Genomic DNA, 14040 nt, shown 5'->3' with positions numbered 1-14040 from the left:
CCGTCGAGCCACTGCACAGGCCGCGAGAGGCCGGGCCGTCGAGCCACTGCACAGGCCGCGAGAGGCCGGGCCGTCGAGCCACTGCACAGGCCGCGAGAGGCCGGGCCGTCGAGCCACTGCACAGGCCGCGAGAGGCCGGGCCGTCGAGCCACTGCACAGGCCGCGAGAGGCCGGGCCGTCGAGCCACTGCACAGGCCGCAAGAGGCCGGACCGTCGAGCCACTGCACAGGCCGCACCGTCGGGCCACTGCACAGGCCGCGAGAGGCCGGACCGTCGGGCCACTGCACAGGCCGCGAGAGGCCGGACCGTCGGGCCACTGCACAGGCCGCGAGAGGCCGGACCGTCGGGCCACTGCACAGGCCGCGAGAGGCCGGACCGTCGGGCCACTGCACAGGCCGCGAGAGGCCGGCGTCATGTGAAGAAGGCAAGTCTCCCTATACATGTTGAGTAGAAACCAATCCTTGATCCAGAAATTGGATACACACTACACTCCACATGTACAAATTTCAGAAATCTTATACCAGTGCAGAGACTAATTTATGTGGTCCAGCATCCATGCATAATGCCACCTATAGCAATAATAAAAAAAAAAAAAATCGTGCATGTGATTCCAGCAATCAAATTGGACACCTTGCACTTCTTCACTACACACTATAGAACTGAACTCTGCACTGACACAAGAGACTGACGCCCAATCACAGCGCTGAGACTCAGCACCACTCCTATAAGAGGTACTACACTAATTACACATTATATCTCACTCTCCTGGAACACTTTCAAGACCATAACCGCAGTGATTTAAAGACTTATCTAATCTACTTCCTTATTCAATCAGTAACCATTTTACAAGTACAATAAAATACCTGCAAAATATCAGCACTGCCCGCTCCGCCATCTGGACAAAATGAAAGTGAATGTCGGAACGTAGGAGGCGTTGGGGAGAATCAATTCTTTCATTTGTAGGGAGCTGTGTATATGGAGCAGTAGTGCAGAGACTTTAGTGGGTTAAAACTAGAGATTGACTGCTATGGGTTTTTCTCTGGCCGATGCCGATATTTAGAAATCGGGGCGGCAGATATATGATGCTAATTTTTGCGGCCGATTTTTCTTTTCTTTTTTTGGCAGGTTGGCACGGGCACTTCTCATTAAAAGGGTAAATTCACCTTTTCATGATAAGAATGAGAAGCTAAACCAGCCCAAAATATCCAGTCCATCCCCCCCACACCCCACTGCACAGAAATGCTGGTTTAGTAGTCTATATATCGCAATGCACAGCCCCAGAGAGCAGATTTATCATAATGCTCTCCATGCTCATTGCCATTGCCGGCAGGCACGCAGAACCATGAATATGAGAGGTTCTCTTTATTCTCAGTCACACATCCAGCAAATGTTTCCAGCTCCTAGGATTTCACATCAGACTGACGCCTTGCATCAGCACACATAGACAGCCAATTACTGCGTGTTGTTTAGAAGAAGAGCGTGTGCAGGAATCCGGAGAAGAACAAGCCATTGTTATTAGCATGGAGGAAAGCCCCTCTGGAGTCAGCTGCTGACATTGTGCCAGGCGGCCCCTCGTCTGACCTTCCCTATACACAATACAGATAGGGGGGGGGGGGGGGGGGGGATCATTTCTCCAATCACCACAGTGACATGAGAAGGCATCCCATAGTAACCCCCAGCATTTCCCTGGGAGGTGGAACATGAGCTCAGCCAGCAAGAATCAGATGGCGTTTTAATTGATGACTTCCTCTGTGACTGGTAACCAGGCTTCCCGGCCAAAACAATCCCAGGCCCCGTCCGAAGCCTGACACAAACAAGGAGGCCCCGTCCGAAGCCTGACGCAAACAAGGAGGCCCCATCCGAAGCCTGACGCAAACAAGGAGGCCCCGTCCGAAGCCTGACGCAAACAAGGAGGCCCCGTCCGAAGCCTGACGCAAACAAGGAGGCCCCGTCCAAAGCCTGACGCAAACAAGGAGGCCCCGTCCAAAGCCTGACGCAAACAAGGAGGCCCCATCCAAAGCCTGACGCAAACAAGGAGGCCCCATCCAAAGCCTGACGCAAACAAGGAGGCCCCATCCAAAGCCTGACGCAAACAAGGAGGCCCCATCCAAAGCCTGACGCAAACAAGGAGGCCCCATCCAAAGCCTGACGCAAACAAGGAGGCCCCATCCGAAGCCTGACGCAAACAAGGAGGCCCCATCCGAAGCCTGACGCAAACAAGGAGGCCCCATCCGAAGCCTGACGCAAACAAGGAGGCCCCATCCGAAGCCTGACGCAAACAAGGAGGCCCCATCCGAAGCCTGACGCAAACAAGGAGGCCCCATCCGAAGCCTGACGCAAACAAGGAGGCCCCATCCGAAGCCTGACGCAAACAAGGAGGCCCCATCCGAAGCCTGACGCAAACAAGGAGGCCGCATCCGAAGCCTGACGCAAACAAGGAGGCCGCATCCGAAGCCTGACGCAAACAAGGAGGCCGCATCCGAAGCCTGACGCAAACAAGGAGGCCCCATCCGAAGCCTGACGCAAACAAGGAGGCCGCATCCGAAGCCTGACGCAAACAAGGAGGCCGCATCCGAAGCCTGACGCAAACAAGGAGGCCGCATCCGAAGCCTGACGCAAACAAGGAGGCCGCATCCGAAGCCTGACGCAAACAAGGAGGCCGCATCCGAAGCCTGACGCAAACAAGGAGGCCGCATCCGAAGCCTGACGCAAACAAGGAGGCCGCATCCGAAGCCTGACGCAAACAAGGAGGCCGCATCCGAAGCCTGACGCAAACAAGGAGGCCGCATCCGAAGCCTGACGCAAACAAGGAGGCCGCATCCGAAGCCTGACGCAAACAAGGAGGCCGCATCCGAAGCCTGACGCAAACAAGGAGGCCGCATCCGAAGCCTGACGCAAACAAGGAGGCCGCATCCGAAGCCTGACGCAAACAAGGAGGCCGCATCCGAAGCCTGACGCAAACAAGGAGGCCGCATCCGAAGCCTGACGCAAACAAGGAGGCCGCATCCGAAGCCTGACGCAAACAAGGAGGCCGCATCCGAAGCCTGACGCAAACAAGGAGGCCGCATCCGAAGCCTGACGCAAACAAGGAGGCCGCATCCGAAGCCTGACGCAAACAAGGAGGCCGCATCCGAAGCCTGACGCAAACAAGGAGGCCGCATCCGAAGCCTGACGCAAACAAGGAGGCCGCATCCGAAGCCTGACGCAAACAAGGAGGCCGCATCCGAAGCCTGACGCAAACAAGGAGGCCGCATCCGAAGCCTGACGCAAACAAGGAGGCCGCATCCGAAGCCTGACGCAAACAAGGAGGCCGCATCCGAAGCCTGACGCAAACAAGGAGGCCGCATCCGAAGCCTGACGCAAACAAGGAGGCCGCATCCGAAGCCTGACGCAAACAAGGAGGCCGCATCCGAAGCCTGACGCAAACAAGGAGGCCGCATCCGAAGCCTGACGCAAACAAGGAGGCCGCATCCGAAGCCTGACGCAAACAAGGAGGCCGCATCCGAAGCCTGACGCAAACAAGGAGGCCGCATCCGAAGCCTGACGCAAACAAGGAGGCCGCATCCGAAGCCTGACGCAAACAAGGAGGCCGCATCCGAAGCCTGACGCAAACAAGGAGGCCGCATCCGAAGCCTGACGCAAACAAGGAGGCCGCATCCGAAGCCTGACGCAAACAAGGAGGCCGCATCCGAAGCCTGACGCAAACAAGGAGGCCGCATCCGAAGCCTGACGCAAACAAGGAGGCCGCATCCGAAGCCTGACGCAAACAAGGAGGCCGCATCCGAAGCCTGACGCAAACAAGGAGGCCGCATCCGAAGCCTGACGCAAACAAGGAGGCCGCATCCGAAGCCTGACGCAAACAAGGAGGCCGCATCCGAAGCCTGACGCAAACAAGGAGGCCGCATCCGAAGCCTGACGCAAACAAGGAGGCCCCATCCAAAGCCTGACGCAAACAAGGAGGCCGCATCCGAAGCCTGACGCAAACAAGGAGGCCGCATCCGAAGCCTGACGCAAACAAGGAGGCCGCATCCGAAGCCTGACGCAAACAAGGAGGCCGCATCCGAAACCTGACGCAAACAAGGAGGCCGCATCCGAAGCCTGGCACAAACAAGGAGCCCCGATCTCCACCGACAAACACTGTACACCATTAGAAACTAGATCGCCAAACTTACAATTGCTGTACAGGAGATGAGATTAGACCCTCCCAAGCTGGACAATCACTGTACACCAACAGAAACCAGACCCCAAAGTAGACAATCACTGTACAGGAGCTGAAACTAGACCCCCCCAAACTGGACAAACACTATACAACACCGGAAACTAGACCCCAAAGCTGACAATCCCTGTACAACAGCTGAAACTAGACCCCCAAACCCCTACAAAAAACCCAAGAGCCAGAAAACCACCGCCACCCATTCCCACAGCGCACAACTAGTGGGCACCACACAAGTTCTGATCATGGGTTTGTTTATCCCATTGACATTTGCTGAACAGCTGCCCTCTTCGCTGCAGACACTTATCCACCATATGCTTCCTTACCACTCCAATAAAGCTGAACTCTGGGCTACAACATGAAACAGGCATACAGCAAAGGATAAGTGCTTCTTATATCTAGGAGTACTTAGGAGGGAGAAACCAGAGAAATACCCAAATCTGTGCTCCAGCAGGCTCCCTCTGTCCATACGACTGCAAACTCCCCTCTAAGCTTCTCACGGCCACATGCTAGCCACCTTCACAGACAAAGCAGGGTTAATAGCCCCGCATTGTACATGATGACACCCAGGGACTGACCACAGGTCAGAGCTTCGGGGAGAAGACAGCACTGGAGTCTGTTGGAACGGAGAACACAATTAGCAATACTGCCGGTTTCTCCACCACAGGGGTCTCCAGACTATTCAGTACAAGTGCAAATATTCCTGGGCTGAAAAATAATCCAATATTATGAATAAGTAATATTTAAGCCCTTCCCGCCCACGCCATAGCCGACAGGTGGCTACAGCGCGGGTTTACATTGCTGGGAGGGCGTCCATGAATGTCCTCCCATGAGCTTGCTTCCCACGCACCCCCTGTGGCGTGCATCGCCTGATTATCAGTGCAGCCCCAACAGTGCCTACAAGCGCTGCCACTCTGTGCCACCTTATCAGCACCCATCAGTGAAGGAGAAAAATTACTTATTTATTTAGAAAAAAAACGCTTTTATTTCATAACGTTTGGTCTTTTTTTAGTTTATTTTGCAAAAAATAAAAAACCCAGTGGTGATTAAATACCATCATAAGAAAGCAATATTTTTTGTTAAAATTATAAAAAATTTATTTGGGCACAGCGCTGTACAACCACACAATTCTCATTCAAAGTGTGACAGCGCTGAAAGATGACAATTGGCATGGGCAGGAAGGGGGTTAAAATGCCCTGTAGGAAAATGGTTAAAGCGGGAGTCCGCCGGGAGTTCCGCCGTTTTTTTTTTTTTTTAAAGCCAGCAGCTACAAATACTGCAGCTGCTGACTCTTAAAATAAGGACACTTACCCGCCCAGCTCGCCCGCGATGTCGGCACCCGAAGCCGATCTCTCGATCGTCTCTCGGGTGCTGCCGCCGCCATCTTGGGTATGGGAATCAGGAAGTGGAGCCTTTCGGCTTCATTTCCCGGTTACCTACTGCGCATTCGCGAGTCACGCTGAACAATAAGGACGGTCCCCGCTGTCTCTGGGATCTGTGTGTTTCCCAGCAGGCAGCGGGGGACTTTCGGAAAGGGGCGTAGATTCTGCAGAATCTACGCCCCTTTCTGCAGATAGCTTTCCCGGAAGTGGGTGCAGATACCTGTACTGTACGGGTACCTGCACCCCCCTCCCCCCTGAAAGGTGCCAATTGTGGCGCCGGAGAGGGGGAGGATTCCAATGAGCGGAAGGTCCACTTTAGGGTGGACCTCCGCTTTAAATAAATGAAGAGGCTTTGCTTGCATCTCGTTTGTAATAAGCATATGATTCAGAACAAAAAAATAAAGAACTTTAGTAAGATAAAACAAATTCTCACTTTACATTCATTACCCTATAAAAGTCCTCCCTTACATCACCTGTCCTCATCAGAGCCCGCCTTGCATCATGGTGCCCTTCAGAATCTTCCATGACATCAGATCCCATTACACTCTTCCCTTACATCACCTGTCCACAGCAGAGCACACCTTACATCATGGTACCCATCAGACTCCTCTCTTACATCAGAGACCCCACCTTACATAATGGTGCCCATCAGACTCCTCCCTTAGGTCAGAGCCAGCCTTACATTGTGGCGCCCATCAGACTCCTCCCTCACATAAGACTCCCCAAAGGCCCCAGCTTTAAAAAAAATGTGCCAAACATGCATAGAGCATTTCAGCTCCATTTACACCTATGCGTTTTATCATGCTTTTTGTAGAAACACAGGACATTTTTTTTAACATGGGTTCCTATGGAACACGTTCACATCAATGAATTTTTGTCCATGTGCGTTTTTGGAAAGGGTCAGGGACTTAAATGCAAAAAGGTGCTTTTTTGCATCCTGATTCAATAGACTTTGATGGAAAATCTGCAGAAAAGCGTGTAGTGCATTATTACAGCGATTTTGCGTTTTTAAATCTGCCCAACAACAAATTTTCCAAAAAATAAAAAATAAAAATAAAATAAAACAAACACCAATTGTGGCAAAAACGCAGTAAAGCACAGCAAAAAGCACTGCACAAATGTTCAAAAGCAACACGCATACATGTGAATTGAGCCTAAAGCCCCATACACACTATCAGATTTTCTCCTTCAGATTTACCAAAACCATATAATATGAGGTCAAACCTTAGGAGTTTCAATGTGTATAAAATCAGACAGGCCCTCGCACTACATGGTTTTGGTAAATCTGAAGGAAAAAAATAAAATAAAAATCAGCAGAAAATCTGATATCTGAAAATCTGTGTATAGGGCTTTAGGGAGCATTTTTATTGCGCCTTTTTAACGCTATAGACGCATTTGTTTACGCCAATATTTTAAGTAAGTGTGAGAAAGTCCTAAGGGCTCGTTCACACCAGAACGTGGTGTGGAAAAAGAAAAAAAACGCGTTTCATGTCCGTTTCCCACACCACATTCAAAGACACACTGGTTTTATGGTCTGCTGAGGGTGTCAATACATTCTTAACAATATCCCAAACACAGATCTCTAATGCAGTGCGTTTGCTTGCATCAGATTGCATGTTACTTCGGTACGCCGCTTTTTTTTTTTTTATTAAATGTAGTGCATGCTCTAATTTTTGTGTGATCCAGGGCGATTTCAGCCCACAAAAAAATGCATGGCCTGAGAGATTGCATCACACCGAATCCCACCGAAATCGCACAGGAATGCGGTGTGTGTTTCTGTGCGATTCAGGAGCGACCCAGCCCTTAAAGTGTTCTGTTAGATTTACAGTCACTGTTTATTTTTTTACTGTCTGGTACAGCGTGTGATAATCCGTGTGTATTATATTATAGTACAAAGGGCATACATGGCTGTACGCAATCATCAGCTGTTCCTTCTTCTAAACACGCATGGCTGCACCCGATATATAACTGCCACTTGTGGCTCTAGATTGACAAAAAATGTCCATTCAGTTGAAAAAATGACCATAAATTATACAACCAGCGAGATAGCAAAATGAAAGATTTCCCTGCCACGTGCATCATTTTCACTCTGATCCTTTAAAATTGACAGAAGACAGCTCCTCCAGTCACGATGGGTCTCAATCATGAACGATACTATGAGAATGGAGGAGATGTTGGCCTTAGACCAGTGGTCTCCAAACTGCGGCCCGAGGGCCAGATGTGGCCCTTTGCTTGCCTCTATCCGGCCCTCAGGACACTATTCCTCCAACTGACAATAATGATGGGGCACTAGTCCTCCCACTGACACCATCGATGGGGCACTAATCCTCCCACTGACACCATCGATGGGGCACTAGTCCTCCCACTGACACCATCGATGGGGCACTACTCCTCCCACTGACACCATCGATGGGGCACTACTCCTCCCACTGACACCATCGATGGGGCACTAGTCCTCCCACTGACACCATCGATGGGGCACTAGTCCTCCCACTGACACCATCGATGGGGCACTAGTCCTCCCACTGACACCATCGATGGGGCACTAGTCCTCCCACTGACACCATCGATGGGGCACTAGTCCTCCCACTGACACCATCGATGGGGCACTACTCCTCCCACTGACACCATCGATGGGGCACTACTCCTCCCACTGACACCATCGATGGGGCACTAGTCCTCCCACTGACACCATCGATGGGGCACTAGTCCTCCCACTGACACCATCGATGGGGCACTAGTCCTCCCACTGACACCATCGATGGGGCACTAGTCCTCCCACTGACACCATCGATGGGGCACTAGTCCTCCCACTGACACCATCGATGGGGCACTACTCCTCCCACTGACACCATCGATAGGGCACTGTTTCTCCTACTAAGACCAATAATACTGGTGCATCATTCCTCCCTCATCAATTGAGCACTATTCCTCCTGTTAAAACCAATAACAGAACAGTTTTTACTCCCACTGATGCCGGGACTATTTCTACTGACACTGGCCAAGGTCTGGCCCCCCTGAAGCCCAAAGGACAGTAAACTGGCCCTTTGTTTAAAAAGTTTGGAGACCCCTGCCTTAGACAAGGACACCTTTGATAAGTACAATGTGTTGTAGTCCATTTGGCTCTGCTTCGGATACCCTCACGACTATGCTCTCGACCCCGATAGGGTCACCCTAATACGCAGCCTAACCATGGGGAGAGTTGAGGTGTCCACCCATTGGGTTCCCACCCTCGACCATTTACCTCTATCTACGAGTGTCTCCCCAGCAGCTCTCTCTCTGCTCTACGATCTTTTCCCCCCCTTCTTTACCAATCTCTCATTCTACCTACACCCTTACTTGGGTCACCCCCCCCCCCCCCCTATCTGATTTGGTCTCCCCTTTTATTTTCGAATTATTTCACCATATAGATTAATTATGAACAACAAGGCTCTCCGGCCAGAACTACCCCTTGCAACACACTAGGGTTTCCACCTCATCCCTTTAAACCCGATCACATATGAATGACACAGGTTCTGAGGCTAATTTAATGCAGAAAAGGCACCAAGTGAGTTTAATTACCACCTCAATCAGCCACAGAACCTGTGTAATTCATATGTGTTCCGGTTTAAAGGGATGAGGTGGCAACTCTACAACAGATGACAGTTGTCAACCTTTACAATACATTGTTAGTAGAAGAAGGAGTCAAGCTATGGGCGATCGCCACCAGGCTGACTCATTGCCTATGTTTAATAGCAGTTGCCACCAAGTTGTAACTTTTATGTTGTTCCTTGTGATATTTGTGAAAATTTACAATAAACACATTTTCAACCCTAAAATTGATGGAAGACAATTACAAAAGCACACAGCTTCTCCTTCGTTGTGCACATTGGAACGATGGGACTTTCCACTTATAAAGGACCTGCCAGGAAGGAATGTGGGAGCCTAAATTGTTGTTTAAATCTTGTTTTTGGACATACAAGTTCCAGGGCTGCCATTTTTTTTTTTTTTATCGGCATGTCATTACCTAGTGTCACCGAATCTGAGATGTCGGAGTGTGTTATCATACATCCTATAGAAGGAGGGGGGCGTCATCATCCCAGCCTACAGAAGGGGGGGTTATCAGCCATCCCTATAGAAGGAGGGGGAGGGTTATCAGCCATCCCTATAGAAGGAGGGGGAGGGTTATCAGCCATCCCTATAGAAGGAGGGGGAGGGTTATCAGCCATCCCTATAGAAGGAGGGGGAGGGTTATCAGCCATCCCTATAGAAGGAGGGGGAGGGTTATCAGCCATCCCTATAGAAGGAGGGGGAGGGTTATCAGACATCCCTATAGAAGGAGGGGGGGTTATCAGACATCCCTATAGAAGGAGGGGGGGGGGGGTTATCAGACATCCCTATAGAAGGAGGGAGGGGGGGGTTATCAGACATCCCTATAGAAGGAGGGAGGGGGGGGGGTTATCAGACATCCCTATAGAAGGAGGGGGGGGGGTTATCAGACATCCCTATAGAAGGAGGGGGGGGGTTATCAGACATCCCTATAGAAGGAGGGGGGGGGGTTATCAGACATCCCTATAGAAGGAGGGGGGGGTTAGCAGACATCCCTATAGAAGGAGGGGGGAGGTTATCAGACATCCCTATAGAAGGAGGGGGGGGTTATCAGACATCCCTATAGAAGGAGGGGGGGGTTATCAGACATCCCTATAGAAGGAGGGGGGGGGGTTATCAGACATCCCTATAGAAGGAGGGGGGGGGTTATCAGACATCCCTATAGAAGGAGGGGGGGTTATCAGACATCCCTATAGATGGAGGGGGGGGTTATCAGACATCCCTATAGATGGAGGGGGGGGTTATCAGACATCCCTATAGAAGGAGGGGGGGGGGGGTTATCAGACATCCCTATAGAAGGAGGGGGGGGGGTTATCAGACATCCCTATAGAAGGAGGGGGGGGGGGGGGTATCAGACATCCCTATAGAAGGAGGGGGGGGGGGGTATCAGACATCCCTATAGAAGGAGGGGGGGGTTATCAGACATCCCTATAGAAGGAGGGAGGGGGGGTTATCAGACATCCCTATAGAAGGAGGGGGGGTTATCAGACATCTCTATAGAAGGAGGGGGGGGGTTATCAGACATCTCTATAGAAGGAGGGGGGGGGTTATCAGACATCTCTATAGAAGGAGGGGGGGGGTTATCAGACATCCCTATAGGAGGAGGGGGGGTTATCAGACATCCCTATAGGAGGAGGGGGGGTTATCAGACATCCCTATAGGAGGAGGGGGGGTTATTAGACATCCCTATAGGAGGAGGGGGGGGGGGTTATCAGACATCCCTATAGAAGGAGGGGGGGTGGGTTATCAGACATCCCTATAGAAGGAGGGGGGGGGGTTATCAGACATCCCTATAGAAGGAGGGGGGGGGGGTTATCAGACATCCCTATAGAAGGAGGGGGGGGGGTTATCAGACATCCCTATAGAAGGAGGGGGGGTTATCAGACATCCCTATAGAAGGAGGGGGGGGGTTATCAGACATCCCTATAGAAGGAGGGGGGGTTATCAGACATCCCTATAGAAGGAGGGGGGGTTATCAGACATCCCTATAGAAGGAGGGGGGGTTATCAGACATCCCTATAGAAGGAGGGGGGGTTATCAGACATCCCTATAGAAGGAGGGGGGGTTATCAGACATCCCTATAGAAGGAGGGGGGGGTTATCAGACATCCCTATAGAAGGAGGGGGGTTATCAGACATCCTTATAGAAGGAGGGGGGGGTTATCAGACATCCCTATAGAAGGAGGGGGGGGGGTTATCAGACATCCCTATAGAAGGAGGGGGGGGGGTTATCAGACATCCCTATAGAAGGAGGGGGGGGGGGGGTTATCAGACATCCCTATAGAAGGAGGGGGGGGGGGTTATCAGACATCCCTATAGAAGGAGGGGGGTTATCAGACATCCCTATAGAAGGAGGGGGGGGTATCAGACATCCCTATAGAAGGAGGGGGGGGGGTTATCAGACATCCCTATAGAAGGAGGGGGGGGGTCAGACATCCCTATAGAAGGGGTGGTGGGGATCAGACAATCCCTATAGAAGGGGTGGGGGGGGGGATCAGCCATCCCTATAGAAGGGGTGGGGGGGGATCAGCCATCCCTATAGAAGGGGTGGGGGGGGGATCAGCCATCCCTATAGAAGGGGTGGGGGGGGGATCAGACATCCCTATAGAAGGGGTGGGGGGGGGATCAGACATCCCTATAGAAGGGGTGGGGGGGGGATCAGACATCCCTATAGAAGGGGTGGGGGGGATCAGACATCCCTATAGAAGGGGTGGGGGGGGATCAGACATCCCTATAGAAGGGGTGGGGGGGGGATCAGACATCCCTATAGAAGGGGTGGGGGGGGGATCAGACATCCCTATAGAAGGGGTGGGGGGGGGATCAGACATCCCTATAGAAGGGGTGGGGGGGGATCAGACATCCCTATAGAAGGGGTGGGGGGGGAATCAGACATCCCTATAGAAGGGGTGGGGGGGGGGGGGAATCAGACATCCCTATAGAAGGGGTGGGGGGGGGGATCAGACATCCCTATAGAAGGGGTGGGGGGGGGGATCAGACATCCCTATAGAAGGGGTGGGGGGGGGGATCAGACATCCCTATAGAAGGGGTGGGGGGGGGGATCAGACATCCCTATAGAAGGGGTGGGGGGGGGATCAGACATCCCTATAGAAGGGGTGGGGGGGATCAGACATCCCTATAGAAGGAGGCGTTACCATATATCCCTAGGGTTACCTTAAATCCCTATGGTAGGTGTGTTGTATGTACATAACGACATGTCAGTCCCGGCATTCATTAGCTCTGATGTTGGCCGTAGTCATCAGACCGTCACTGTCCAGTCTGTGCAAGGCAAAATTAGCCAATCATGTGACATCTATGGACCCTATAACCGCCCCCCCAATCATCCATCAATGACCAATATGGACACACAGCGAATGCTCACGTGTTCGGAACGCAGTGCCATCTTCAACATGGGGCCAAAGGGGCAGCTGCCCCGGGCCCAGTCGCTGTTGTGGGGCTCAACGCAGCTCCCCCCTTGAGCCCGCAAATAGTTAATGAGTGGATTTGGTAGGAGGACCCAGGAAAATATTTGCCCGGGTTCAATCAATACTAAAGATGGTTCTCTGTCGGGATGGAAGGACATGGGGCGCCATGACCACTGGGGGGGGGGAGGGAGAGGAAGGACATCCCCCCCACTATACTCATCTTCTGTATTTATTCCAATCAGGGATGCCATTCTAGGACAGATCTACAGTGTACATACATTAGAAGATAGACCTACATTCTATGATCCTCATACCTGACCCGGGGTGATCCGCTCCTCCCCAATCCTCCTCTCCTCTGGGACATCATCCTCTATACAGATCCCCGGATCCTACACACCGATCACCATTCCCCTCCCGTTATACCGACCAAGCCGTCCTGCCGACCTCTCTTACTGCGCGCCTCCGTGTGCACGGGCACGGGAGCTCGGCCACTCCTCCAATCGCAGCCGTGCGCCCGTGCCACGTGACCGCGCCTGTCACTGACTCTCTGTTCTGATTCCCATTGATGCTGTAACATTGAATTCTGTATATGATGTGTGTGTGGTGATCACTGGGCCAGTTGTCACACAATACACCACTGATCCCTGTATACTGTATACTCAGCCCCTTTATTGTAGGTCATGTAACTGTCATTTTCAAATTTTACTATAAATAAAACTATCACTTCTTATCAGTGGCGGCTGGTGCTCACAATTCTTGGGGGGGGGGGGGGGGGGTGCAAACAAACTGAAAAAAAAAACATCAATTGCAGCCACTGTGCCCATCAAACGCAGCCACTGTGCCCATGAAACACAGCTACTGTGCCCATCAGACGCAGCCACTGTGCACATCAAACGCAGCCACTGTGCACATCAAACGCAGCCACTGTGCACATCAAACACAGTCACTGTTCCCATCAAACGCAGCAACTGTGCCCATCAAACGCAGCAACTGTGCACATCAAACGCAGCCACTGTGCACATCAAACACAGTCACTGTTCCCATCAAACGCAGCAACTGTGCCCATCAAACGCAGCCACTGTGCACATCAAACACAGTCACTGTTCCCATCAAACGCAGCAACTGTGCCCATCAAACGCAGCAACTGTGCACATCAAACGCAGCTACTGTGCCCATCAAACGCAGCCACTGTGCACATCAAACGCAGCCACTGTGCACATCAAACGCAGCCACTGTGCACATCAAACACAGTCACTGTTCCCATCAAACGCAGCAACTGTGCCCATCAAACGCAGCAACTGTGCACATCAAACGCAGCTACTGTGCCCATCAAACGCAGCCACTGTGCACATCAAACGCAGCCACTGTGCACATCAAACACAGTCACTGTTCCCATCAAATGCAGCAACTGTGCCCATCAAACGCAGCAACTGTGC

The 14040-nt window shown here is 52.0% G+C and overlaps 1 protein-coding gene across 1 annotated transcript in view; it reads right to left on the bottom strand.

Annotated features, from left to right (window-relative positions):
- Positions 1-13083, bottom strand: part of DNAAF9 (dynein axonemal assembly factor 9) — a 199675-nt gene extending 186592 nt beyond the window's left edge. Inside the window, exon 1 of the mRNA XM_077478035.1 lies at positions 12919-13083. Coding sequence (XP_077334161.1) covers positions 12919-12971 — 53 coding nt within the window. The 5' untranslated portion in view covers positions 12972-13083. The remainder of the gene's footprint in view (positions 1-12918) is intronic.
- Between the last annotated feature and the right edge of the window lie 957 nt (positions 13084-14040).

The sequence above is a fragment of the Lithobates pipiens genome, unplaced genomic scaffold, assembly GCF_037356315.1.
Source record: "Lithobates pipiens isolate NorthernLeopardFrog02 unplaced genomic scaffold, aLitPip1_a1.2 Scaffold_13, whole genome shotgun sequence".
NCBI classification, from domain to species: domain Eukaryota; kingdom Metazoa; phylum Chordata; class Amphibia; order Anura; family Ranidae; genus Lithobates; species Lithobates pipiens.
The sequence above is the reverse complement of the archived record's forward strand: the minus strand, read 5'-3'. Positions and strand labels throughout refer to the sequence as shown.